Source organism: Danio rerio, chromosome 1, assembly GCF_052040795.2.
Source record: "Danio rerio strain M-AB ecotype USA chromosome 1, GRCz13ab, whole genome shotgun sequence".
Taxonomy (NCBI): Eukaryota; Metazoa; Chordata; class Actinopteri; order Cypriniformes; family Danionidae; genus Danio; species Danio rerio.
The window spans coordinates 23,643,823-23,668,038 of NC_141021.1; the positions used below are offsets into that span (position 1 = coordinate 23,643,823).

General features: G+C 39.6%; 1 protein-coding gene across 1 annotated transcript in view; it reads right to left on the minus strand.

Annotated features, from left to right (window-relative positions):
• Positions 1-24,216, minus strand: part of chrna8 (cholinergic receptor, nicotinic, alpha 8) — a 130,269-nt gene that overhangs the window by 82,046 nt on the left and 24,007 nt on the right. Inside the window, exon 2 of the mRNA XM_087237126.1 lies at positions 13,979-14,118. Coding sequence (XP_087093252.1) covers positions 13,979-14,118 — 140 coding nt within the window. The remainder of the gene's footprint in view (positions 1-13,978; positions 14,119-24,216) is intronic.

Below are 24,216 nucleotides of genomic sequence, written 5' to 3' on the forward strand. Positions count from 1 at the left end.
AGCACAAAGCTAATCTGCGCTGATTGGACTAATGACAGCCTGCTGCGATTGGTCGACACTGATGGCCTTCAGCGCGAGACAGAGTGAAATGCCCAGCAAATTCTCAACAATATAAAAGTAGTCACAGTGCACACACGCTTTACAGTGTAAGGCGTCAATTTTGGCTGTCCAAAATGGACTTGAAAATACCGACGACTAACTATTTTTAAAAACTCCAAGAACTGGCGAGGAGATCTCTTAGCTTGTCACACTCGACCTGCTCTTTTCACACACGCACATGCACGCACACACACATACACACACACACACACACAAACACACACACACACACACACATTACCCTCCTCCTTAGAGGACACAAACACACGCACACACACACACACACACACACACACACACACACATTACCCTCCTCCTCAGAGGTCCGTAAACAAAGCGGCACACGTCATGCTTTCAACGTGGCTTTACACCTGATATAAGAACATAAAGAGTTAACCTGATACAGTACACGCGGTTACAAGTAACAACTAAATACATTTGCAAGCTGGAGTAAACGAGGTAACAATTTTAATCGCTCGTACTTACACCTATGAAATGGAGGAAGAAACCGATCCATGTTCTGACATGGTCCATCAGTACTCTTTACTGATCTTTCCTTTAACAAATGGCCAATGAAGTCTTCTTTGTAAGCATGTAGTTTTCAGAAGCAATCAAACTGCTCAAGGCTGGGCTATAATGCTGAGGTTTCATCTTTGGGTAGAGACTGTCAATAATATCCATCTGCACAGCGAGACTTCATTCGACCGGCATCTGTGTGTCTGTGTGTTTGTGTGTGTGTGTGTGTGTGTGTGTGTGTGTGTGTGTGTGTGTGTGTGTGTGTGTGTGTGTGTGTGTGTGGCTTTTTTTCTGTGTTAGTGGGCAGGATCGCAGGTTTCAAATCTCCCGGGTTTGTTATCAAGATGACTCGCTTGAAGCACTATGAGTCGACTCTTTTATAGATGAATCAACAGTTTTAAACACTGTAAACTTACAGATTTAAGCCTTAGCTGGATATTTCACTTCACTTAGAGCTGTGTTGCAACCTACATGGAAAATCATTTTCCAAAACCCATAATATGGGCTCTTTAAAGGGTACCCAAATGATGAACTAATTGAGCCACTACTATTCATTCATTTATTTTATTTCGGCTTAGTCCCTTTATTAATCTGGGGTCGCACAGCAGAATGAACTGCCAACTTATTCAGCACATGTTTTTACGCAGCACATGCCCTTCCAGCCGCAACCCATCTCTGGGAAACATCCATACACACTAATTCACACTCATACACTACAGACAATTTAGCTTACCCAATTCACCTATACTGCATGTCTTTGGACTTGTGGGGGAAACCGGAGCATGTACAAAATTAACATCTAGAAGATACTTGCTTTTATGCTTCTCATCAGATCTGTCCAATGGAATGCATACTGGAATCAGAAGTGTCCCTCCCAGTACACTATAAGCAGACAGTATAGCTGAGATAGAAATGATTTTGCTGTTATTTTTGTGCAGTATTTTAAATGGAAATAGTAGTTGTTGTATGACGAAAACCATGATTTGTTTACACGGTTATTATTTTGTCTATATAGTGAATTGCACATAGTGCGCTATATAGTGGATAAACAGTTCAGACAATGCAAATACTGTGCAAGACTTTGTGTATCTATTTTTCAATCATTACTGTTAGACCTCTGGTCAAGCTGCATAAACATGTTATTGGCTTTTTTTAATAAAGGGGGTTTGAGTGGTTTGATGTGTCCTCCAGTCTTAGTGGAAATTTTTTCAACACGGCATGTTTCAAAGCACTTCAGGAGATCTTTAATAAGTTTTAAAATGAGATGTTCTCAGATGTGTAGTTTATTGAAATAATAATACTTATTTATTTATAAACAGTGAAATTGGATAGGTAACTGTGCAAATCTGTGATTACGGAAAGCTCATAGAGCTATAGAGTTTCTTTTATCAGTGAGCTGGAAGCTATTATGTCTGAAGTGGCCTATAGCAATGTCTGTATTTACAGAACTAGTGAAAAAATAAAGATTAAGTACATTTGCAAATGAATTGATCAAACTGAGACATTGTGAGCCAGAATTGAATATTGAAATCTGTATCAAAGCCCAGCATTACACTTACTATTATTATGATTTGCATTTTCTTTTTCATGATTTAACTAACAATTTGAATCCCATAGAATTTTATCTTTTATATTAATCAATGGTAGATTATTTTCATTTTTGCATTAGAATGCAGTTCTGTGCAGTTCTTGCTCTGCAAATTTCTTTATTGTTTCTAGGCTTTTTTAGCAGCTTTTTTATGTTGTTTGTATTTCTACATGGTGGAAATTTGGTTTGTTGTGTGAGCAAGAAACCAAAACCAAAGTTTTGATTTACATAATTTAGATGATACATGTTTCTGACTTGATGCACTTGGCCATGTATGTTATTTGTTTATATGTGACTCATTTCAGATCTTATCAGAAAATTATGTAAAATACCTACATGTGATAGGAAATGTTGTGCTTTGTTAGTAAGTGTTGTATAACTTATTGATAACATTTACACCACCAACAGAGTTTGCAAAAAAAAAAAAAAAATTAAAATTTTAACTATTTTTTGTGCTTAAGTTGTTTACGTCAAGGCAGAAGCCACATGTCATGTTCAAAACAGATTTGTATGTTTTTTCATCTTATATATATATTTAAGTTAACATATAACTAATCAACTATTTTTGTGTCCTAAACATTTTTACAGATTAACCAGAAGAGAATAATGGCCTTACAGATTTTCCCATAAGAGGAAATTAAATCACATGAAGCAAGTGAATATTATTATGCCTCTTCATATAACTGAAGTTAGTTGATCAGAATGTAGGGCCATTTTTCGCATTATTACAAATAATAGCGAAAGTAGATGTTTCAATCAAAATGTTTAACTTAATAGAGTGAACACAAAAAGAAAAAAATAGACTTAAATTTTTTTTTCATGACAATTGAAATTATTTAAAAATAATAAAAGAAAGGTTTATCATGTACATACAAATCTAGAATCTAAAACGTATTATAATCTCATATATAAATCGTTAGGCTAACGGTTTTAATTTACAGTAGGCTATTTATTAAGATAATTATTATTATTATTATTATTATTATTATTATTATTATTATTATTAATTTTCTTTTTGGCTTAGTCCCTTTATTACACAGCGGAATGAACTGCCAACTTATCCAGCACGTTTTACGCAGCGGATACCCTTGCAGCCGCAAGCCATCACCAGAAGACATCCATACACACTCATATACTACAGACAATTTTAGCCAACCTAATTGACCTGTACTGCATGTCTTTGGACTGTGGGGGAAATGGAGGCACCTGGAGGAAACCCACGCCAATGCAGGGAGAACATGCAAATAAAAAAAGGGAGAACCAGCGACCTTCTTGCTGTGAAGTGACAGCACTACCTACTGCGCCCCTGTGTCGCCATTATTATTATTATTATTATTATTAATATTATTACTATTATTATTTTATTGTTATTAATTTTTTCTTAATTTATTATTAGTGTTGTTGTTATTATTATTATTATTATTATTATTATTATTATTATTATTATTATTATTAAACTGTCTCGCAATTTGCGAATGTTCACTGCAAGGATAGATTTGGGAAACGCAAAATTAACGAACTGTTTGTAACGACAGAACTTGCAACCTCAGTTGCAAGTAAACTATAACAATAGTTTATGGAAATGCAACCCTGGTCTGAACTGAAATTACTTGAACTGAATCCGAAAGCAGGAAAATGCTACCTTCGAAGGTTACATGCCTATGTGCCTTCGTGCACAAATGCTGCTTGATAGGGGTAACAGGGAACTACAACAAATATGACCTATGAGAAAATTACAAACAAATTGGTCTTTCCTGGAGTGCATGCTTTCTATGCAAAAGCAACAAAAAAGAGAGAGAAAATAAAACTGGCTGTCTTGTGGTTTGAGGACACAGACGGCGAGAGACACAGGCCTGACTGGGGACAGAAGGACAGAGGTCACAGTAGGGTTACTGGTTCTGTGGGCAGGTGTTGAGAGATTTCTGTCCTAATCTGAACCTTCTCTTAGACACTGCTGTTTGCATTCTCACAATTCACTTTAGGTGTCTGCTGAACCATGATGAGGACTTGTAAATAAGGGGTCAGATGTAAAATATGGTGTCTGACCTTCACAAGACCTCTGTTAAAGGAATGCTTCAGGTTCAAAAACAAGTTAAAAGTCCCTTAGGTTTTCCCCTACCCCCATGCTTGCTTTGTTTTCAGTATAGTTATGGTTTCAGTAATGCTTTTACAGTGTATGTAAACTGGGCCAATGCTCCAGGAGGTTTAAAAGCAGAAATGTGCACACTCGCATGAATTATTCAATATAAATCTGTTTATTATTTGAGCTGTATACATTTGCCTAAAACCATCCTTTTTGAGGTGTGAATCCCATTCTGCACTTTTGAAAATAAAGTTTCCTTATTGGCAACTGTACACTCCCCTTATTGACTTTTGAACACCCAATTACAATCAAACTAATGGTCCTTCATAGGGTTAAATAGATTTTTAAAGTGTTGTTCACACTTAGAAAAAAAAGCTTCTACTGCACATAAAAAAGATTTTTTAAAAACATTTTGTTTTATTCATTCACAGAAGAGCAGGTGTGTGATATTTGAATCCTTAAGGTCTGTTTACACATGTAAACAGTGTACATGCACATGTAAAAACCTTGGAAAACTATGGAATTTTCAAAGACATTTGTATATACCAACTTATTTAAATTTGGTTTAATTATAATATAACATTCTAATGGTATCACGGTGACTCAGTGGTTAGCACGATCACCTCACAACAAGAAGGTCACTGGTTCCAGCCCCAGCTGGGTCAATTGGCATTTCTGTATGAAGTTTGCATGTTCTTCCCATGTTTGCGTGGGTTTCTTCTGGGTGTTCCGGTTTCCCCCACAGTCCAAAGACATGGTATAGGTGAACTGAATAAGCTAAATTGGCCATAGTGAATGTGTGTGAATGCAAGAGTGTATGGGTGCTTCCCATTGTTGTGTTGTGGCTGGAAGAGCATCTGCTGCATAAAACATATAATAGATAATTTGGCGTTTCATTTTGCTGTGGCGACCCCGGATTAATGAAAGGACTAAGCCGAAAAGAAAATGAATAAATGAACATTCTAATCTTATTATCATATTGGTTCAACTGTATTGTTTATAAACAATGGTTAATTAAGAAAAATGAACATCCCAATCATTTTCATTTTGAAGAGTTTACACTTAGCTGATGATCGATAATAAAAGCTTGTTTGGCGTGCTGTCCTGGGAGAGAGCCCAGAGCTTATGAGATCCTCGAGCCCTGGGCTCCCTCCTGTTTGCAGGACAAAAGGGGAGTTAGAGCTCAGGTAGATCTCAATGAACTCCCCCCGGCTTATTTTTTAGCTAGTGACGGATATGGTTGACTAAGGAGAAGTGTACTTGCTAAGAGTGCGTGTTATTTGGACTGTGGGAGGAAACCTGGAGAAGTCGGGGAAAACCCACACAAGCACAGGGAGAACAACCGAAACTCCGCACAGAAATGTGTGGAGACATTCATGCTGTGAGGCAACAGTGCTATCACTGGGCTGCTGTTTCGTCCATGTGAAAAGGAGGGAAAGTAGTGGGGGGATATTGAACTAAGAAAACTCTGGTTATTTATAGTTAATTGGGAATCACCTGATTAATCACTCATGAGCTGATGCTGGAACAGCTGAGAACAATCATAAGTATGTGATCCTCTCTAAATTTGTTTATAAATAAACTTCACTTGTCACAATAAAAATTGTGCTGTCCTGTTTAAATTTACTGGGTTTTGCTGGGCTCATGCTCAAATATGCAACTCTATCAGAGCCTTTGCCATCTCAAGTTTTAAAAAAGAGGGCATGGATATGGGCAGTGAAGTCAGCCACACCAAAGGTCATTTACATGTAACATCTTATAAACATAATACAAAATGTGACTCTACAGAAGATGAGACCACTCATTCACTTTCTCCCTGAATTATCAGGGGTTGCCACAGCAGAATGAACCACTGATTACTCTGGCATATGTGTTATGCCTTCCAGCCACAACCCAGCACTGAAATTATACTAACTCATGAACCCTGAGTGCTGGAAAACACCCAGACACTCTCATTTACACATTATCATACACTATAGCCAACTCGGTTGGTCCAAGTTGCCTATAGTGCATCTATTTGGACTGTTTGGAAAACCGGAGCACCTAAAGGAAACCAACACAAATACGGGGAGAACATGCAAACTCAACACAGAAATGAAACCTGGTCCAGCTGGGTGTCAAATCAGTGACCTTATTGCTGCAAGGTGACAGTACTACCTAGTACCTACTGAGCCACCAGGCCAACAGTGAGAGACAGGTCAAAATGATTTTGTTGTTGTCAATGCAATATAAAAAATCTGTTTTAGGGTATAAAAGCTTGCAAAATCACTACTACCCAGTCCATGAGTCAATGTGAACTGGCTTCCAAAAGCACTACAGTATGTAGTGCTCTAAAACTGCAAGCTGTTTCCACTTAAAGTACTTCCCAAATATTTGAGTAAGGTTTTCATCATCATAAAACTCTATGGTAAGCTGTACTGAAATGGACACACTGCATCACAAATCAAGCAGAGGCCATTTCAATGCCAAGTAGCTGTTGTTTCTGACAGTGCACCTATCCTCAGACTCATCGCCCTCCTGGCGCTGTGGTGATGTAGGATGGTGTGGCAGCTGCCACCCCCAGCCCCCCTCAGCTGATTGCAAACAGCTCATGCGTTCACAGTTTCACAGCATCCCAGTCATAGCCCATAGGCCTCTTGCCATCTGGGGCTGTGCAAGAGCCACGCAACGGCAGCCATGATTTAACACACAGGATAAACAGATATTTCATAATTCACATGGTGAGATGGGTGAATGGAGATAGATTTCTGCTGGGTGATGGGACCTTTGGGACAACAGAAATGGGACAATCAGACATGCATGCTTTTTATTTTCTTTCATTAATATATAGCATACGTGTTTGTGTATGTGTGTGTGTGTGTGTGTGTGTGTGTGTGTGTGTGTGTGTGTGTGTGTGTGTGTGTGTGTGTGTGTGTGTGTGTGTGTGTACCTTTTATTCATTATATTGTGGGGATCAAATGTCCCCAAGTAAAGCAATACCAGAAAAACTTGACCTTGTGGGGGCATTTGTTTATTTTTTTGGTCCCCATGAGATGAATGACCCATATATCACATTGAATAAAGCGGACTCACTGGCCACTTTATTAGGTACACCTTACTAGTACAAAGTTGGACCTGCTTTTTGCCTTCAGAACTGCCTTAATCCTTCCTGGCATAGATTCAACAAGGTACTGGAAATATTCCTCAGTGATTTTTGTATATATTAATATGATAGCATCACGCAGTTGCTGCAGATTTGTCGGCTGCACAGCCATGATGCGAATCTCCCATTCCACCACATCCCAAACATGCTCTATTGGATTGAGATCTAGTGAATGTGGAGGTCATTTGAGTACAGTGAACTCATTATCATGTTCAAGAAACCAGTCTGAGATTTTCACACTTTATTACATGGTGCATTATCCTGCTGGAAGTAGCCATCAGAAGATGGGTACACTGTGGTACATAAAGGGATGGAGATGGTCATCAACAATGTAGGCTTTGGCATTGACATGATGCTCATTTGGTACTAATGTGCCCAAAGTGTTCCAAGAAAATATTCCCCACACCATTACACCACCACCACCTGTGTGAATTGTAGCCTCAGAAATCACCTAACTTCCCCATTCTAATGCTCATTTGCTGCCATGTAATTGGTTAATTGGAAATTTGTGTTAACGAGCAGTTGGAAAGGTGTACCTAATAAAGCGGCCAGGGAGTTCATTAATTTTCTTTTCAGCTTCATCCCTTTATTAATCTGGAGTTGCCACAGCGGAATGAACTGCCATCACACACTCATTCACACACACACTACGGACAATTAAGCTTACCCAATTCACCTGTAGTGCATGTCTTTTGACTTGTGAGGAAAACGGGAGTACCAGGAGGAAACCCACTTGGGGAGAGCATGCAAACTCCACACAGCAATGCCATCTGAGCCAGCTGAGGCTCCAACCAGCGACCTTCTTACTGTAAGGCTACAGCACTACCAACTGTGTCACCCATCGCCCTGCCCGGTGAGTATATTTTGAAAATGTAAAAATGCAGATTGTTGTTATTGTTTTTTTTTGCTTTTTTTATATGGGGGATGGGGGTGGGGGTGGGGGGGGGGGTTGTATATGGGAACGAAAAATACTGTCTGTACTGTACAAAAATGATCTTTGTTCTTTTTTTTTTTTTTTTAGTTCTGGCTAAAACCAGCAAACATATTTCGCTTTCAGATATATAATTATTAATTTTATACAACAAAATGTTTAACCTTCATAGAGTTAAGGCTGATTTATACTTCTGCGTCAAACGTCAGCATATGCTACGGCGCTGACGCATAGCCCTTCGCTGTGGCCGTCGCTGACGTGCACCTCTCAAAAATTGTAACTACACGTCGCAACGGCGCGTAGCGCAAGCTCTGTGATTGGTCGGCTTGGCAGCACTGACGAGTCTGGGCGGGACCGAGAGCTGCGCGAATGGCGCGAGCGATTGTTTACAAGTGTGGAGTCCCGTGAAGGAGCTCCGGATGGAAAGTTTTGTTTTGTTACCTCATAGTTAAAGTTGCTGCACGTCCGCTGGTTCCTGCCTCAAAATGAGCGAGTTTGAGCCACTTGTACATCCCGGAAGTGTTCAGGAAAAGCAAAAAAGCAGCGAAGAAACTCGACACAGAGGAACATTTACACCTAACTGCCAACTAGCATTTCGGAAGGTTTAATGCAGACCAACAGAGACAGCGCGCAAAAGTATAAATGCACAGCTACACGTGTTGCACGCGCCATGGGTTACGCCGATCACTTGACGCTGAAGTATAAATCAGGCTTTAAAGGAAATAAATATTTGGTGTAATAACCCTGATTTGCAATTAAACGAAAACCTTGTGAGCTAAAAACACATGTAACATTTTTATTGGGACTCTTCATATACGTAATGATTTTTATAGTTTACTGACTGCATATTCTATCCCTCTAGCCTAACTCTACACAGGAAACAATCTGCATTTTCACACTTTCAAATACGTCATTATGTGTTTATACGCTGTTTTTCTCATAGGAAATAAAAAATTCCAACACAAGGTAAAAATTTACGTGCATTAGTGTACATGAGGGGGTGCACACACACACACACGCGCACACACACACACACACACACACACGCACACAAATTACATACAGAAATTGGGTAAAATAATAAAAACACCACTTCTCAAGATTATTATATTGAAGCCTCCATTCTAGGTGTGCTGAAAATACACACTAGCTTTTAAATCTGATAACCTCTCAACATTTACATTTAATCGTCATATGCCATTTTACAGGATAATCTGTCATGCAAACACTTTGCACTTATGATGCGCCCATATTCCAGCATGATGAAGCTAAACTGCTTGCTTGAATTCAATGAATGCGATAAATGTTTTCTATGGCCACACAAATCAGCAGATCTAAACCTCATTAATCCTTTGGGGGAAATCTAAAGTGCAGAGTATCAAACAGCACACAGTTTAGGTCTTAATGTTTATGCCAAGAAAAGTCAGATTAACTCTATGGGCATTCAGACAACTATAACCTACTGCAGGCTTGTATACTGTAAATGTTTTCCAAAAATATAAATATAATATATAAAAATATAAAAATATAAAATTTAGAGCAAAAAAAAAAAAAAAAAAAAACATGTCTTCTTTATCCTTATCATTCTTTTGTCATCCATTTATTTTGTTGACTTTCTTCAATGGCCACATATTTAAGAGCAACAGCTACTGAGCCAAAATTTTATCTTATTAATGTTTCATGTGGATCTTTTCATGCTCAGGGACTCATGCTGTGATGAAACATCCATAAATATATATTCGTCTGGCATATAAAAAGGAAAAGAAAAAGGAAAAAGGAAAAAAAACATGTCAGTGAATTCAACAATACTTTTTTGCACAAATAAACTTCTCACTCAAGGCAGCATTTACAAAAAACTTTTTTAACATATGATTTTTATATCAATCAATCAATCAATCAATCAATCAATCAATCAATCAATCAATCAATCAATCAATCAATCAATCAATCAATCAATCAACCAACCAGTCAGTCAGTCAGTCAGTCAATCAATCAATCAATCAATCAATCAATCAATCAATCAATCAATCAATCAATCAATCAATCAATCAAATATTTGATTATACCAAAAAGTTCAAGTTATGTTCCTTTAAGTTAGTTTACTTTCCTTTTATTGTTAAAGGTAAGATGCTTATTAAATATACTGAGGTATTGTAAACAGGGACCAGAAGAGCTGCAACAACAGAAAATGCTGTTGTAATTTGACTTTAAAGTTATGAAGGATCTTCTTTTGATACTGTAAATCGCAATACTGCATTCCATGAAGTAGTACTTAAATAAAAATAACATACTTTATGACTGGAGTGCTGAATTGCAGAGCTGCTGCTGTGATCAGATTCTCATTTGTTTTCTCACTGCAGCCATTAATATTGGGCTTTTATGAGAATGGCTGTGGCAATTGACAATACTGCAAGCGTTCTCCATTCCAGCATGCTCAATAATGAATAATATAAACACACTTTAATATAAATGATCTACATGCACTACTAGTCAGTCTCTTCTGTTGCTCTCATCTAATGCATTCCAATATACCAGGTTGGAATCTAATTCTCTATATCCAACTCTTTGTATTACCCCTGAGTTAAGTATGAAAAACAGCTTCACTGTGAGTGTATAGAGACCTTTTTTAACTCGTTCAACCTTGTTAGCACTACTTCTATTATATTGCACCGCAGAGGACTGAACTACAGTCTTTCACTTCAGCTTTATATTTGCCAAACTGCATAATTGCAGACACATGCATTTGGGAGACCTATTATTCAAATTTCAATTTTACATAGTGTTTGAACGTAAATGTGTATTGGCGCTGTAAGTACAACCCACTATGTTATGATAAAAATACACTGCTTTGTAAATATCCAGAGATCATAAGAGTCTGAGAGCAAGCTGTTTGCAGAGTCTGGTCAAAATGATAGCAAAATAACCTGAGCAAGGGATTTTTCAGTTTTATTTAATCAGTTTTTTAGTTTTCGTTTTCAAATTCAGTTCGTTTTAATTAGTTTTTAGAGGTAGATTTGCTAGTTTATATCAGTTGTTATAATTTAAAATTGCTTAGCTTTTGTTTAGTTTTGATTAGCTTCAGTTCTAAAAACTGAATAACTTATACAGTTGAAGTAAGAATTATTAGCCCCGCCTTTGAATTTTTTTTCTTTTTTAAATATTTCCCAATTTATGTTTAACAGAGCAAGGAAATTTTCACCGCATGTGAGATAATATTTTTCTTTTAAAGAAAGTCGTATTTGTTTTATTTCGGCTAGACTAAAAGCAGTGTTTATTTTTTTAAACACCAATGTAAGGACTAATTTATTAGCCCCTTTCAGCTAATTTTTTACCAACTGTCTATAGAACAAAAAAATAATTATACAATAACTTGCCTAATTACCCTAACCTGCCAAGTTAACCTAGTTAACCTAGTTAAGCCTTTAAATGCCACTTTAAGCTATATAGAAGAGTCTTGAGAAATATCTTGTAAAACATTATTTACTGTCACCATGCAAAGATAAAATAAATCAATTATTAGAAATGAGTTATTAAAACTATTATGTTTAGAAATGTGTTAAAAAAAGTCTTTTCTTCGTTAAACAGAAATTGGGGAAAAATAAACAGGAGGTCTAAAAATTCTGGGGGGCTAATAATTTTGACTTCAGCTGTATATTGGTTTATTTTGAGTCAGAGGGGGGTATCAGGCATGTAAAAATTAAGCAGCTTCTGGTTTAGTGCTTAACATTACTGGAGTCGCGACTTAAATCAAATGATTCAATTCGATTTGGTGAATGAGTTCATTCAGTTCACTTAGAAGATCTGGTTAAAAAGAACAATTTGTTTGTGATCACTAATACAGAAATAAAACCCATTGTTGAGTACAAATGTGTTAAATTAATACTTTTAAGTGTCTGCTCAGATCATATTTAATGTTGTCACCGTGCTGCTGTCATGTCCACCAGGTCCAGCCATTTGTTTGGGAGCAACAGCGTGGATGACTAAAAGAGAAGTGGCTTGACCTGGTCAACGGCAGCAGGATTACAGACTTTGGGGTGCTGTATGGGTCAAACACCTGGCAGGGTGAATTAAATAGATTTACTTCTAAAAGGCTTACAGTATGTATTAAATACATTTATAAAGACAAAAACGAAGGACGTTTTTGCAATAAGTGTTGTTAGTTTCAGTTAGTTTTGTATTTACACAATACAGTTTTAGTTCTAGTTTTTAAAAACTCCTCTTTTTTTTATCATTGCTGTGAGTTTATTGCTTAACTTGATATCTAATTATCTGATGCATGGATGTCATAACTGTTTGTATTTCCACCAATCCAAAATTATATTTTTTAACATGGTATAATAAAAAATCTTTAGGATATTTTGAGCTGAAACGTCACATACATACTCTGCGGACAAAGGCTTATCTTACACCTTGTAAAAAAAGAGTTACAAAAGGCCTCTTTAAGTCATATGCAAGCAAAAACTATGCCAATCAATCAATCAATCAATCAATCAATCAATCAATCAAACAATCAATTTTAATGTTTACAATGTAGTTAGTGCCAACTAATCATTTCAGTCCTAATGATCCGTTATAATAATTGTGTAATTATTACACATGATGTCTGGGGATAAACAACTGCAGTTTGTCCCAACGAAACATTTTAAAATTAAGGAAATCCTTATATTTTATAATATATAATGGTATATAAATAATATATATAAGGTTTTTTTTTTTAATTGAAGGTTTTAGGGCATATTATAACTGGGTTTATGGTTGCCTTCACAACAACAAAGAAATAATTTTGATTATTAAGAGTCTGGTGAGAAGAAAACAACATCTGCTAAGGAGCAGAAAACAAACATTTTCATTAACAGCACAGTTCCCAAGTGAAGTGGTCTGCTCATAGGTCCAAGCAGGTCAGAAAATTGTAACTAGCCCAATATACAAGGGTGTTAATTGTTAAGTTGTTTTGACATCCATTGCACTTGGAAGCAATTCACTAGACTATAAACGTTTAAATATAATGATAAAATTAAGAAACACTGCCAACTTTTGGACAGTTAAGCCACAAATATGCATTACACTTTATTGTAATGTCAACAATACTACTTATTTTAAAACAGACATTTAACGGAAGTAAAGAACATGTTTATTGGAGGATATTAATAGCTCATTTGTAGACCATCATTATTATGATTGCATTGTTTGTTCCTTATCACTTTATTTCAATAGTTCCCTTTGGACATTCTGTTGACTTAGTAATTTTGCATCTACGTCAGCAACTGTACTTCTAATCAGAGTATTTTTAGACTGTTAGATTATGGTTAGGAATTGTAGACTGATTTGATACCTGCAAAGATTCTCTAGAATATCTATTAAGGAGCCATTACAATAAAGTGTAAGCATACAGTATAATAAACAGACACTCCACCAATACTAAAATGACTGCAAACTGCCATGCCGTGTTTATAAATTATTCTTCTAACACTGAACCTAAACCTAACCTAAGTCTACTAATACTAATAGCTAGTAGCTGACATGTTATTGTGAATGTACTTACAGTATCATCAACAGAAAAATTAAACCTGAATGATAAAAACAGAATGGCATTAAAGAAAAGCAGATGCAGACACTCACCACATCTATGATTTGAAGCAGTGTGAGTCCCAGCTCCACCACTATGGGTGCAGAATCATTGAGAACAGGCCTTTCCAGTCTGTTATAGTTCTCCATCAACTCCTTATACAACTTCCGCTGATATTCCCCCTGTAAAGAGCCTATATAAGAAAGAAAGATAGAAAGAAAATAAACAATACAATTCTGTCTTTGTTTCTAGACAAATCTGTTTGACTTTTTATGACAGTATGGCTCACATTAGATATGTTGAGAAGTGTTCTTATTTGTCTAGAACAGGGGTGTCCAAACTCTGTCCTGGAGGGCCGGTATCCTGGAGAGTTTAGCTCCAACTTTATTCAAGCCACCTGAACCAGCCAATCAAGTTTTTACAAGGGCTGTGTCCAAAACCGCCTACTACTGCATTTGAATTTAAGCGTACTACTCGGCCATTAGAAAAGTATGTTCTATGCAGTTTGAATGTGAAAAGTATAAATGGAATTCGGATGTACTACATCCGCCATTTTGTCATTGTCACGTGACCAACCTGCGTCGCTTTACTCCCATTCATGAATTCTCTCATGGGGCATCATGGGATAGTGCAGCGTGTATGGGATGGGCACTTCAGAATCTCGCCGGAAGTAGTAGGTCATCCGGGTACTTCTAGCATACTGGGTTTTGAATTCTATAAATTCCGACATTCTACTCGGCTCGCAAACTGATTTTAGCGTACTACATAGTATGGAAGTATGCGGTTACGAATGCAGCCTAGATATACTAGAAAGCTTCTGGAAGATGTGATGAAGCAAGTTGGAACTTAACTCAGCAGGACATCGGCCCTCCAGGGTCGGGTTTGAACACCACTGGTCTAGAAAGACTTAACTTTTTATTTCTGAAACACTTGAGGTGTTTTAATTTTTATATAAATAAACCACTTTGGTTCATTTTAATTCTAGCAAACTTTAGAATTAATAGATTTTGAGCTTTTTGTGCCATTTTTGTCAGAAAGTGTTTAAAAAAGAGATGGATTAAAACTGCAGGTGCAAACAAAAGTTATTGTACTACTTCTGATCTGACTAAATCAGATACATCTTAATTTCAAAACTGAATGTCACTAAATGACAGATGGTTTGGGTTTAAATCATTAATTGTTCTTTAGATTTATTTGTTGATTAATTTAGTGATATCAGTGGACCCTTTAACCATATACTGTATATTTGTGAGAAGCAGAAAGCATTGGGTGAATGTCTATAGTACTTAAAATAATCTACAACTAATGTAAAAAAAGGGAAAACACAGAGAGAGCAGAATAAGTTGCTTTCTTGCTGTCACTCCATATGCCATTGTATTAAAATCACAGCAACTAGTTTTAACTGTAATTTAAAAATAAAAAAGTTGTGAAAATATCAGTCTGTCAAAGGAGTTCATATTGTTATATATAGAACCCCACTAAAGGGACAGTCTGAGAGAAAAAAATTATATGTAAAACTGCAGCGTATCAGCAGTATTAAATATTAATAACTGACACACTCCTTGCAAGGGTGGATTTAAGCCCTGTGATGTGTACAAATGGGATTTGCTCAAATGTAAAACATGACGAGATGGATTGATGAAATGGAAAATTTCAACAAACTAATGAATGACTCAATATTAGCAGTCAAGGATAATTCAATGTGGATAATTCAATTTTCTTGGAACATCTGTTATGATGTCTATGTTTAGATTGAGTATGGTTAAGCTGTTACATAAGCAGAAGTTCCTTTATAAATCAAAGGAACCAATTCACATTCTATGCGCAAATCATCACTCACACTCTCCTGATTCATATGGGGAAATTAAGAGAAGCATATGTTCTTTCTATCTGTTTGAGTCTGTAGCTGTGACAGAAAGACAGACAGATCATATTATATGCTGGTAGTATAAAGTCAACATGAATACTGATGCAAACTCTCAGCATTTTGACGCAAGACAAATTCATCATCAGTGTCAAACCTGCCAACTAAAAAGCATGCAAAGGCTTTCATCTCTGGGTAGACCTAAAACCTCACTGTTGTTTTTGACAATGTACAGGGCATTCATTTATTTAATCAAAAGTTATGAGATATATTCTCATAACTTTTGATGTATTATAAGTGCAGAATATGTATTTAAAATGCATCAGTTGGATTGTCCATAAAACGGTCCATAGTAATTAAATGCATTCAAACTTAGTGCAATTCTTAAAGGCTAATGAGCTAAGGAATACAAAAATTCTCAAAAATATTTTAACATATAAGAGATCACCAATAAAAATTGCATTGTGGCAACACCAGCTCTAAAAGTGCTTAGATATTCATCTTTAAATAACGATAAAAACAAACACATCTATGCAGAAATCAGTGACATATAGAGCAAACTGCATAGCCCTTAGCCAGAGTGAAGGTGGGGTGCTTTACTTCATAACCAAAACAGCAGGTATAAGTGCACACAGCCTACAATACAGTATAGATTATTTTATGTTAAAAGTATTTACTACAAATGAGTATGCAATGAAATCATACCCTTTTTTTACATTTAAACTATTACTGAAACACTTGTAAAAGCAGACAGAATGGTGGATGACTGGTAAGACCAGAGGCGGAGGATTATGCAATTATTTTAACAAAGCTTGGTGCACAAACTCTGTCATAATTGGGAGACATTGCTCTGTTAACCTGGAATATCTAATGTTTAAATGGAGACCGTTTTATTTGCTACGGGAGTTCACCTCCACCATTATAACTGCAGCTTATATTCCTCCTGATGCTGATGCCAAGCTTGCTATGAACGAACTTCATGCAGCCATCAGCAAACAACAGACTGCTCACTTGGAGGCTGCTTTTATTGTTGCAGGAGATTTCAATCACTCAAACTTAAAGACAGTGCTTCCCAAGTTCCATCAAAATATTTTCTGCCATACAAGGGCAAACAAAAACATAGACCATGTATACACAAACATGGCTGAAGCGTATGCTGTGACCCCCCTCCCCCACTCGGGTCAATCAAATCACCTTTCTTTGTTCCTCACCCCCAAGTACCCTCATCACCATGTGAAGCCATCAGTGAGGACCATCAAAGTCTGGCCAGCGGGGGTAGACTCCACACTCCAGGACAGGTTTCAACACACAGACTGGAGTATATTTGCTTCCCAGGCCACCTGTGGCTCTCACACAGACAATGACAGTTACACTTTCTCTGTTCTAGGATACATCAACACTACCAAAGATAGTGTTACAACCCAGAAGCAGATCACTACCTACCCAAATCAAAAGCCATGTATGAACATGGAGGTGCGCCTCCTGCTGAAGGCATGCAACACTACCTTCAGATCAGGGGATGCACAGGCCTACAGCACTTCCAGGGCTAATCTGAAGAGGGGCATAAAAAAGGTCAAGCACTGTTACAAGCTAAAGCTAGAGGAGCACCTTTCCAACTCTGATCCTTGGCGCATGTGGCAGGGCATCCAGGCCATCACCTACTATAAACCTAGCCAGTCCACACCCACAGCCACAGATGTCTCCTTCCTGAACGAGCTAAATTACTTTTATGCCCGCTTTAAAAGAGACAATAAAGAACCGTACACCAGGATCACTTCCTCAACCAACCACTTACCTATCACACTCACCTCCGCAGAAGTCTACACCGCACTGAGTTGAATCAATGTGTGTAAGGCTGCTGGACCAGACGGTATTCTTGGCCGTGTCCTCAAAGCATGTGCAGAACAGCTTGCTGGGGTATTCGCAGACATTTTCAACCTGTCACTTAACGTGTCAGCTGTGCCAACATGCTTTAAAACCATATTCTCCCAGTGCCAAAACACTCCAGCCCAACATGCCTGAATGACTACCGCCTTGTAGCACTCACACCCATCATCATGAAGTGCTTAGAGCGGTTGGTCCTGGCACATCTGAAAGACTCTCTGCCATCAATCGACCCACATCAGTTTGCCTACCATGGCAACAGGAGCACAGAAGATGCTGTGTCCATAGCACTGCACGCACACATCTGGACAATAAAAACACTTATGCACGAATGCTGTTTGTTGAGTTTAGCTCAGCATTCAACACTGTCATACCCTCTAAAGTTAATGATCTAACTTAGTTACCCGGATATTGACCCATCACTCTGCAACTGGGTTATGGCCACATCTGCTCCACCAGCGTCACACTCAACACTGGTGTACCGCAGGGCTGTGTGCTGAGCCCCTTCCTCTACTCCCTTTGTACCATCGACTGTAGGCCTGAGAACAGATCCAACACCATCATCAAATTTGCAGATGACACCACAGTGGTTGGTCTAATCAGCAACATTGATGAGACATTGACTACAGGGAGGAGATACAGCATCTGGTCACCTGGTGCACCAACAATAATCTGTTCCTTAACACCAACAAGACCAAGCGGCTCATTGTGGACTTCAGGAAGGGACGAACAGGCTCACATGATCCCATCCACATCAATGGGATGGCCATTGAGCCTGTCTCATCCTTCAAGATCTTGGGGACCCACATCTCAAAGGACCTTTCCTGGACCACCAACACCTCCAGCCTGGTCAAGAAGGCTCTCCAGTGCCTATTTTTCTTAAGGCAACTAAAAAAGAACCAGCTTTCATCAGCCGTCTTGGTAAACTTCTACCGCTGCACAATAGAAAGCATCCTGACCAACTGCGTCACAGTCTGGTATGGAAGCTGCTCTGTTGCTGAGCGTGAGGCACTGCAGCGGGTGGTGAAAACTGCCCAACGCATCACAGGGATCAAACTGCCAGCCATAGAGGACATCCAAAAGAAACACTGTGTGCGCCGAGCATGCAGTATTCTTAAGGATTTCTCTCACCCTGCTCACAGACTGTTTTCTCTCATGCCTTCTGGCAGGCGCTTCAGGCTCCCCTGGACAAAAACTAGCAGACTGAGGAACAGCTTTTTCCCCAGAGCTGTCTCCCTTCTAAACTCTCCCCCCCACTGACTCTTCTGCCCCCAAAATACACCCCCTAAACTTCTCTAACTTATACTCCTCACAATCACTGCACTATGTAACATTTGCACATTTAAAAATTGCACATATTCATTGAACTACTTTCCACTGATTCATTCATTTATTTGAACTATACATACCCACTACACATGGACACATGGATAGTTATGTGCAAACCCCCTGTACATATACATTTGTAATTATGTTTATCTATCTGCACACTTCTGATTATTCATAGCAATCTGTACATATATTTATTTATTGTAAATCTCTGTTCATAGCTAATACAACCTGTACATAATGTTGATAGTACATCCATCTGTAAATATGACCATAGTTTTTCTATAACTTTATAACTTATTCCTGTATCCTGCACTTGCTGCTATTGCACTGCTGGTTAGACCAAAACAGCATTTCGTTGCCTTGTAATTGTGTAATGAAATAAAGTTTAATCTAATCTAATTTAATCTAATGTAATCTAATCTAATCTAACCTAATCTTGTGAAAGAATTCAAAGCATTTCACCTTTAAAAAAGACCATACACGTTACAACTGTATTGTTGCATGTTCGCCTGCAATGTTTAAATTATCTGTCTCTCTCTGCTCTGCCCTAGTAAACGTCTGATTGGTTATTTCAGACTGTTTGCTCACTCTGAATGGCCTACAAAGCTTGACGCAACTTCCTTGTCAGCCATCTTTGTTTGGGTCACTCTTGCTTTGTGTGTTTTGAACAATTTATTTCTTGGATAATACAGAGTTGTGTATGTGTTGAAGTTTGATTTAAGAGATTTGTGAGTATTGTTTGCTTTGTTTTTGCTATTTTTAGATTTCTCTGCAGTGGCGTAGCGGACGGGCCCGCAGGGCACGCACCGCGGGGGGGCCCCGCGTGATTAGGGGGCCCCACGTCGTCGCGATTTTTAATAATTGAAATTCCAGGAACCGCAATAATCAAACTCTTGGGAACAACTGTGGTCGGAACCAAAGTTTACAGGTCTGTGTTCTCTGAACTCCGCTCAGGCGGTGGACTACTTCATTCTGATTGCTTACTGCCGAACCGCGTCATAGCCAATGAAGACGCGCCGCTGTTTCTCGCCGCCGGTTCTCGTTAAAAAATGAATGACTTCTGGCTACTTTGACACTCTCGCCGCTTTCGGTTTGTGATCGCTCCTCAGTTTGTGAAGGATTCCCCGCGTAGTCACGCCACTCCGCCTCCTTTCCCCGCTCCTCAATTTGTGACATAGATATATACACTAGATATCGCATAGGGACCCTGAGCATGCGTCAATAGCGCCGCCACATTGGTACAGTGCTCCCAGGACAAATGTCATTCAACCGCACTAGTCAAGACAGTGTTATTACGTGAAGATGCGGGACTTAAGCGCTGTCTACGAGTGTAGTAACGAGCAAACAAAGAAAACAAAGCACAAAGGCAGAACATTTTATAGGATTAAGTTTTTTTACGTTTTTGTATGTTTTGAAATTTGTGCTAAACAGGTCACGTTATTGATAATAATAGCTATAGTCACTTACTGCATTCACCATAAGGCAAAGTAGCACCAACTCGCACTTCAAGAGTTCACACTTAGCTGATGATTGATTATAAGCAAGTTTGGCATGCTGTCCCGGGAGAGAGCCCTGAGCTCGAAGGTTCTTGAGCCCTGGGCTCCCTCCCGTTTGGAGGAAGAGAGGGGAGCCTCGAGCTCAGGTAGATCTCGACAACTCCCCTTTTTATAATAGCTAAAGATTAAGATTGAAGGCTATTAAAAGATATGCTGCATTATTAGATTACCTGTATTGAAATTTAGATTTAACGATTAACTTGTTGTACATGTTTTTGAAATGTGGGAGGAAACCGGAGAACCCGGGGAAAACCCACGCAAGCACGGGAAGAACATGCAAACTACACACAGAAACGACCACCGGCCTGTTAAGGAACTAGAACCGGTGACGTTCTTGCTGTGAGGCGACAGTGCTAGTCACTGAGCCACCGTGCTGCCCTATGGAGGGAAAGGTGAAAAGGTAGGGGTGGAAGGGGGGATTCTTCAAATCGAAGATGACTGTAGTGAGAAAACCCTGGCTCTTTATAGTGGTTAGGAATGGCCTGATTGGTGGATCAAGCATGCTAATGCAGGACCAGCCGTGTTCAATCATGATCACGTGCTCCTCTCGAAATTAGTTTATGAATAAACTTCACTTCAAGAGTTCACACTTAGCTGATGATTGATTATAAGCAAGTTTGGCATGCTGTCCCGGGAGAGAGCCCTGAGCTCGAAGGTTCTTGAGCCCTGGGCTCCCTCCCGTTTGGAGGAAGAGAGGGGAGCCTCGAGCTCAGGTAGATCTCGACAACTCCCCAAAATGCTCCGCTCGGGACAGCAGCCGCGTATTTGAAGAACCCCCCAAAAGGCACAGGAGATTAATGCCATATCCGGCTGCTGAAAAGTGATACAGAAATAGCTTGGAGGAGCAACAGAGACTGGTGTGGGTGTAAAAATTAACTGAAGGTGCTTATGTATGACTATGTGTGCCCCCGGGTCCTGTTAATTGTAAGGACCAGCGGGAGAGTGAGTGGGGTAAGTGTAAAGGTTTAAAACATATGTGGTGAGTTTCGTAAAGGTTTAGTATAGTAGTGATGGAAAATGAAGCTGTAAGGTTCTGCGGAGCTGTAGCTGCAGATGAGAAGCGGTTAACTGATTAACCGCTTTGGCAGTCCAATGGGGAGTGTGTCAGTAATGCTATGGATAAATAGTAGTGTGCGTGAGCTCCGGTGGAGCGACACTGCTGCAGCAGTGGTGCAGGGGGGATGAAGCTCGGCTGAGCGTCTCTGCGACTGCAGAGGTGCGATGGTAGTCAGTACTAAGGGGAAGAATACGCTTCTGCAGCAGCGTTTTAACTGCTTTAGCAGTGCTGGGAGTGACAGAAGTGGTATAAGTGTAATGGAAGTGTGCATGAGCTCCAGCAGAGCGTCACTGCTGCAGCAGTGGTGCAGGGGATGTAAATGATGCTCGGCTGAGCGTCTCTGCTGCTGCAGAGGTGCAATGGAAGTCAGTATTTGTAAGGGAAATACGCCTCCGCAGGGACGTTTAACTGCTTTAGCAGTGCTGGAGAGTGTATCAGTATTGGGTTGCTAAATGAAAGTGTATATGCGCTCGCTGAGCGTCACTGCTGCGGCAGTGATGTGGAGGGGAGTGATGCTCGGCTGAGCGTCTCTGCGACTGCAGAGGTGCGATGGTAGTCAGTACTAAGGGGAAGAATACGCTTCTGCAGCAGCGTTTTAACTGCTTTGGCAGTGCTGGGAGTGACAGAAGTGGTATAAGTGTAATGGAAGTGTGCATGAGCTCCAGCAGAGCGTCACTGCTGCAGCAGTGGTGCAGGGGATGTAAATGATGCTCGGCTGAGCGTCTCTGCTGCTGCAGAGGTGCAATGGAAGTCAGTATCTGGAAGGTAAATACGCCTCCGCAGAGACGTTTAACTGCTTTGGCAGTGCTGGAGAGTGTATCAGTAGTGGATTGCTAAGTGGAAGTGTATATGCGCTCGCTAAGCGTCACTACTGCGGCAGTGATGTAGAGGGGAGTGATGCTCGGCTGAGCGTCTCTGCGGCTGCAGAGGTGCGGTGAAAGTCAGTTTCTAAAGGGAAGTGCGCTTTGGAGAGCTGATTAACAGCGGTGTAGCAGATAGGAATCAGGCACAGTAGAGCAACTCTGTGGCTGCAGGGGTGCATAGGTATTCAGAGTCTGGTGCATTATATGTGTGAAAGCAATACATGTTCCCGCTAAGCCTTTACAGCTGTATTATAGCGGGGAGTGTGGTGATGGAAAATAAATTGATACTACAATGCAATGTAATTGAGTGGAGCTGCTGTAAAGGTGTGATGGTGGTCAGTATGTAAGCAATACGAGTTCCCGCTAAGCCTTTATGGCTATATTGTTGCGGGGAGTGTGGTGATGGAAAATAAATTGATGCTACAATGCAATGTAATTAAGTGGAGCTGCTGTAGAGGTGTAATTGTAGTCAGTATGGAAGCAATACGAGTTCCCGCTACGCCTTTACGGCTGTATTATTGCGGCGGAGTGCAATAACATGTACACTTTTTTTTTGAAAAGTGTACATGTGAGCTCTTAAAGAGCTTCACTGCTGTGGCAGTGGGAGCTTGGGGCTACCCCTGTGGGAGTCCGAGCTGCGGAGAATGAGTGCAAGTGAAATTGAAAAATTATGAAGAGGAAGAGAAGGGAAGTTTAATAAAATAAAAAGGAAAGTTTAGTAAAAATGAGTCCTATGCAACTAAGACAGAAAGTAGGAAGAACGGACAGAGTCGTGCTGCTTGGAAACTAGGTTGAAGTCTGCAACCGAGAATCAGCTGGGCTTCTCTGAGGAAATATTGGCTGAGGCAAATTGAGGATTTAGAGGTGTTAGAGGACCAATGACAGAGTTTATATCTGTTGTTGGAAGACTGTTCAGGCAGGGCGTCACTGCTGCAGCATTGGTGCAGGGGAAAAAATACTCTCAGTAGAGCTTCTCTGCAGTTACAGAAGTGCAATAAAATCAGTGGTGCAGAGAATTAAGGCTAAACAGCCGTCTCTGCAGTTGCAGCTCAGGCAAAGCTTAACTGTTGCAGCAGTGGTGCAGAGGGAGAATAAGGCTCGGCAAAGCGTCTCTGCAGTAGCAGAGGTGCAGTGGTACTCAGTATTAGCGCCTCACACGGAAATACTAAGTACTATTAGCAGTGATATTTAGAGATGAAAGTGAAAAAGGGGCTCAGCTAGAGCGTCACTGCAGTTGCCGTGATGTTAATGGGGTGTATAGTTAAGTGGAGCACCTAAACAGTCGATATTAGTAAGTTTTGAGTGCTCCCGCAGGGACGTTAAATACTGCCTTTAGTGATATGTAAAGATGAAGGTGAATAAGGCATATGCTAGAGGTTCACTGCGGTAGCAGTGGTGCTTTGGGTGTGCAACTCTGCGGAGCATTTCTGCGGCTGCAGTGGTGTAGTGGGCCAGTATGGAGGCAACTTGTGCTCCCGCAGAAGCATTTACTGCTGTATTAGTGCGGGGAGTGCAACGATAGTGGTATTTAGAAAATTTGTAAGTGTATGCAAGCTCATTTAGAACGTTCCTGTTGCAGCAACTGAAACTCAAGACAACCCCTGAATTGGTCGGAGCTGTGGTGAATGAAAGTGAATAGAAGTATAGGATAGTTTAAATTTGGAGAGAAAAAGTTAAAGCTAGAAAAACAGGGAAGGGTAGTGAAGGAGCTCCTATGTTAAATAGGAAGGGAAAT